The 6,000-nt window shown below is 34.4% G+C and overlaps 1 protein-coding gene across 1 annotated transcript in view; it reads right to left on the reverse strand.

Annotated features, from left to right (window-relative positions):
* The window catches only part of LOC145568647 (TITAN-like protein), a 31,383-nt gene extending 25,629 nt beyond the window's left edge, over positions 1-5,754 (reverse strand). The window contains exons 1-4 of the mRNA XM_081628079.1: positions 5,398-5,754; positions 5,119-5,245; positions 3,489-3,789; positions 3,292-3,362 (exon numbers count right to left, since the gene is read on the reverse strand). Of these exons, the coding sequence (XP_081484205.1) occupies positions 3,292-3,362; positions 3,489-3,789; positions 5,119-5,245; positions 5,398-5,693 (795 nt within the window). The 5' untranslated portion in view covers positions 5,694-5,754. The remainder of the gene's footprint in view (positions 1-3,291; positions 3,363-3,488; positions 3,790-5,118; positions 5,246-5,397) is intronic.
* Positions 5,755-6,000: the final 246 nt, after the last annotated feature.

The raw sequence follows: 6,000 nt of genomic DNA on the forward strand, positions 1-6,000 counted from the left end.
GAGTTTTGATGTTATATTGATGAGTAATGTATAAGTATAAAACAGCATCACTCTGTGTTAACTAACAAATAAATCAAGCTAATTATGGTCTTAAGCACCAATAAGCTAAATTGTGAGTTTCAGTTGCCAAAATCGACCACGAATGATTGCATCTATCCATATGCAAATTTGCATAGTAATTTTCAAGTTACGACCATTGTGTTAATTGGTTTTGGTTCAATTTTTGAAGCTTTGTTTTGGGTGAGCAGATGATAGTGGAGGCGGCCAATCAATGATTAATGGCAAAGGAGATTGTTGGATTGCCAATTAGATTTCCCCGGTGGCGAAGGAAGTATCCAAAGATAGCAATGATGGGATATTGGGATGGTCGTGTAGATTTGAGAAAAAAATGACAAGGTAGTGAAGTGTGCGTAAATTAGTAGAATATATAGAGGTTACTAAACAAATATTCAAGTCACCAAGTAGGGAGGGGAATCAATAGAGAGTTGTCTTTTGGAACTCAAATCACACAACGGTGGAAGGGAAATTAAAAAAAAAAAAAGAGGGAACTAATTAAGCATAGAGGAAAGGGGGTTTTAATTGCCTTTTCTTTCCTGAAACCCTCACCAAACATCCCCTAAAAATTTGGGGTTTTATCTTGTGGGGCTACGGGGAGCTAAACACATTTATTTATGCTCTAGTTTGTTGTCTTCTCCAACGAATTCGAAGTTTCTCTTAAACAACTATTCTAATTGTTCACTTGCCAAGTTCCCTTTCTTTATCTCTTTTCTCTTTCCTCTTAACCATATCCTCTCTCACATGGCAACATGGAACTTTCTTCTTTGTTTGTTGCTCTCATTTTTGTAATCTATTTCCTAGAATTTTATAAATGGCAAATTGGATATTGTCCCAAGGTAATATCCTAGGTCACGTCATGAAGTTTTACTGCATCCATTTTCAATCTAAGCGTTTGAAAATTTATACTATTCACCCACACCTCTTTGATTGTCTTTAGTGATTTATATATGTTGGAAAAAATATAGTCATGTGGAATCTTGTTAAATTCGTTTCAAAATATAATTTAAAAATATTAACATTTTTTAATTTACTAAATTATAATTAAGATATTAATATTAAATGTACAATTGAGAAATGTGAAATTCCAATTAAAAAATCACAGAGGAAGTATTATTTACAAGAAAACTTATGCGGTCAAGCTCCTTATCTTGCTCTATTTTCCATTTTAAATAAAAATTAAATAGAGACAAGTCCATATGAAATACTAGAAATGTTTATCTTTCCATAAACATAATAGAAGAAAATATTTACGGAGGTTTCACCAAATGCCCCTGAGTTAATTTTTTATTCATTAAATACCAATGAAATTTTTGAAATTCACCATTTACCCATGAGTTTTACAAAAAATGTCATCAAATGCCCTAAATGCCCTTAATGACTGATCGGTGATTAACTTCGTTAGTCATTAGGGTTAATTATGCCATGTGCAGCACCTGATTGGTTTTTTTTTTTAATTATTTCATTAATTAAAAAAAATAAGAAAATTTTTTTTAGATTAATTTCCAAAAAAAAATAAATAAATAAAACCCACCACCCCTAACCCCACCAACCAGCCACCTTCCCTTTTTTAACTGCGAGCCTCGCCGGCACCGACCAACGCTAGGCCTTCCCGACACCAGCTTGCTCCATCCCCCACCCCCCCACCGATGCCAACCACGGTGCTCACCCCTTAGCCCTCACCATCTTTCCACCTTAGCCGAACATCAAACACCCCTCACCGTCTTTTCACCTTAGCCGAATATCAGTGAACTACTCCGGCCAAAACCCTTCACCGGCAGCCAGGTACCCTCCTCCACGCAGCCGCCACCCACCAGCCCGAAACCCTTAAACCCCAAAATCAAAACCCTAAAATCAAGATCTAGGGTTTTGATTTTGGGGGGTTTATAATTTTGGGGTTGTGGCATGGTGGTTTATGAGGTGGAGATGGAAGGGGGAGGGGTGATTTGGGTTTGCTAGTGCATGGATGAGAGTTTGGACGCCAACACTAGGGAGGGGAGAGGTTTTTTGACGGAGATGGTAGAGGGAGGGGCGGCAGCTACTATGGTGGAGATGGCAGGGGGATGGCTAGGTGGGGTGTCGGTTTGGGGCGGCGCCGACACGGGTGTCTCCCGACCCCTGCGCCGGCGGGGATATGTTGGTGGTGGTGGCTGGCTGTGGTGGGTGATTTTTTTTTTTAATTTTTTGATAGTTATATGTATAATTATTTTAAAATTAAAAAAAATAATAATAAAAAACAGCCAATAAAATGTTGCCACGTGGCAATTTTTAGGTTTAATGATTAACGGAGTAAACGTCCATTAGTCATTTGGGTATTTAGTGACATTTTTGTTAAATTCAAGGGTATATGGTGAATTTGAAAATTTTAATGGGTATTTGGTGAATAAAAAAGTAACTCAAGGGCATTTGGTGAAAAATCTGAAATATTTAATATGTTTCATGTCCCTGTATATGTTTCCTAATCTTGGATGTATCCTAAGATTTTATAATTGCTGTATAAGACATGCAAATTTGTACCCATAGCCAATACTTGTTCCTTCGTCCAGGTTATTGTGCAACCCTAATGATACACACTAAAAAAAATAAAATTATACAGCCTAATTTCAAAGAAGTGTAATATTAATCCCCCCTTCCTAGATTAATAACACCAATTCACAAATAAAGTTGTCATAGGCTACTTGTGATAGTTCTATAAAAGAATTGATCCACAATTTTCACTTAGATCCATTTATTTACTATTCCCTTAACAAAATTCACACAAAAAGATTCTCACTAACACCCTTCAAAAATAATAGCCCACTTTCAATAACAATAACAAATACCTTACTACAAGCTAAAAATAAATAAATAAATAAATAAATAAATAATAATAATAATAAATAAATAAATAATAATTTAAAAAATAAAGAAAGTTAATTAGTGCATAAAAATCATGCGTTCGTCAAATCGGTGTGATTAATCCAAGACAAAGGGGGTAATATCAAGGTGACAACATGACATTCAATTTCTGCATTTCTTGTCAAATTTTTTCATTCTTATCCCTACATTCATGTTTGAATTCATTTCTCTTCCTTTTTTGGGGGAAAGGTGAACAAGTAAATTTTAAGCACATTTTGACATATCAAATCACCAAACCACCATTTTAGGGAAAATCTAAGCCAGTTTATTGACAAAGAAACTAAACAATTAATGATCAATAAGATAAGACATAAAGCCATTAACAACAAACAAACTTACCCCTGTTTTTACAAGACCATCAGCAAAGACATTTTCCACACTAGATGCAAGGGGTTGTTGCCTACTTTGACCTGCCATGAAAGCACAGACCAAAAAAACAAATCTCCATTAACAACATAATATTCATTAAAGAAAAAAGAAAGGAGAAAGGATAAGAAGAACTATGTATAATCTATTGAAAGTAAGCATACTCATACATGTTAAACTCTGAGTTTCCATATGATGCTCTGGGGTCCAAGTTGTATGTGGAGCAACATCGTATGCAGATGAACTAACTTCACCAGCTGGTGAGATATCTGAATGATATACCTGGTAATTCTCATTTGTGGCATATTGTAAAGGTATAACATCTTTTGAGAGACGTGATTCAAGAAAGTGAATATTATTTATGTTAGAATTATTCATGAATTCATAATTTGTTTGGATATCATACGACTGCCCATGTGAAGATCTTGATGGTGGAACATCCTTCTTCAGTACTGCACACCTCTTCTTCCACTGCAAAACAATGAAATAAAGGCATAAAAAAGTGCAAGTAGCTGAAGGCTAGAAACTAGAAGTCAAGAGCATATAACATAAATTACACTCTAAGCACAACAATTCATGGAATTCATTAAAATAAAAAAAGAAATAAAAAATAGATAAAGACATCTTTTGCTGGTGTTTGGTAGTTGAGATTAACGAAGCAGCGGCCCTTAGAAATAGGAGCAGGCCAAGCAACATCAATTTGTCTATTTTCTTACTTACTCTAAAAGAAGTAAGAAAGGCAGCTCCGAGTTATGGTAATTTACTAATATATGATATGATCAGTCCTATATTTCAAGTGTGACAAGCCAACGCCTCCTCCTTCCCTTTCTAGAAAAAAAGACATAGTTTCCATTGCCACATTGTCATATGCCACACCCAAGTGACCCAACCATGAGTCTCTACATCTCAGGGGGGAGAGGGACTACTTATATATCTCTCTAGGGTTTGATTCATTTGATCACTTGACTTTGTTGTTGCTATAGTATATAACCATCATATCTCTAACTCATTCAGAATTTAAATACTTAGCGAAAGTGCTTATTTTACATTATAATGAGCCAGGACCAGGCCAAAAACTAGTTTTCTTTCAAAGATGAACAATGATATATAAAGTACAGAATGCTTTGTAACAACATACATTGTTATGAGGTAGTTGCCACCATTGGTAAATTTTAGCAACATAGAAAGATGGATGAGGTCAGGATGATGTTTGCAAGAAAAAAAAAATGGAGCAAAAGCTATATAACTAAACTACCAAGTCAACAATAGACTTCTTCTTAATGAAGCCTTTTGATGCATAATCACTCATGGAAACACTAGCCAATTAAACCAAACACTTTTTTCTTGGTAGAAACACCATTTCTCATCCTCCAACAAATAAGAATTTCATCAAAATCATCTTCAGGATTGGACAATAGAATTTCAAATACTTAGTTGCGATACATAACTACATACTCTTGAGTCTTGATAGATAGACCCTCCATCTCAAATTGATGTGACTTATTACTCTAGCATTATCCTATTCTGAGATGTCCCAGGACATTTATTGTCTCTTAAATAAATATAGATGTATCCTTAAACACAAACTCTTAACAATGGGTTATTTCCCTTTGTTTCCGATTGCTTTTGCAAACTAAACAAGCTGAACACATCTTAAAGTTCAAAGTAAATAGGCATACAAAAGAACAGCAAATCATTCAATCAAAAAATAAAAAATGCACCAAATAAATACAAATATACATACAATTAAGTATAATAACAAATTGCCAGTTAAATAATGAGGTTGAGTGAGTTAACTACCTCAGCTAACTCAGCATCCGCAATTCTGAAAGAATCCACTTTGTTCATACCACCACCATACTTCCACAGAAAATGCTTCAAATTCTTCAGATGATCATCACTCGCCAAATGCTCAATTACATTACCACTAATTACATGAAAAAACAACCAAATTTTGTGACATAAAAATGCAAAATATAATAGTTACTCCAATCATAATTCCAGCCAAAAAAATTTAAAAAAAAAAAAAAAAAAAAAAATCACAAAAATTCAAAAAAAAATCACAAAAATTAAATTTACCAAACAAATGCAGAATCAGATTTAACAATGTCGGAATCACAAAAGATGCACCAAAGACGATCAGGAGAATCCGAAGAAGAGAGTAAGAAGCTAGGGTTTCTGAGTGAAGATTTGACGAGGGAGAGCTTCTGATGGAAGCGAGTGAAGAGTGAGGAGAGTGAATTGGTGTGGCTTGGGAAGAAATTGTGGCGACGACCTTGATTGTGGTTGATTCTGCATATTTCGCAGAACTCGAATACTGATGGTTTATCGTCCACTTTCTTCTTCATCTTCTTCTCGTCTCCGTCTCTTTTCATCTTTTGAATGTTTTTTGCGTTCCTTTTGATCTGTCGGGTTCTATTTTTTTTTAGTTTTTAAGGTGTGTTCGTGTTTTTTCAAAATTATAAGTTGGATCTTCCAATTTAAATTGTTTAATCAAGTGTATTTTCAGATTTTAACTCGATTTTAGTAATTTTAAAAACATAGGAATAGGAAGTATTAAAAAGTGGATGAGAAAAAAGAAGAAGAATTACATCGAGAGAATATCAATGATTGCTTTTAGAAGAAAAAAGAAAAGATAGATGAGAAAATGTAGAAAAAATGTTTAACGTTAATCCTCTCATA

This window comes from Chenopodium album, chromosome 11 (genome assembly GCF_948465745.1).
Source record: "Chenopodium album chromosome 11, dcCheAlbu1.1, whole genome shotgun sequence".
In the NCBI taxonomy this organism is placed as follows: domain Eukaryota; kingdom Viridiplantae; phylum Streptophyta; class Magnoliopsida; order Caryophyllales; family Amaranthaceae; genus Chenopodium; species Chenopodium album.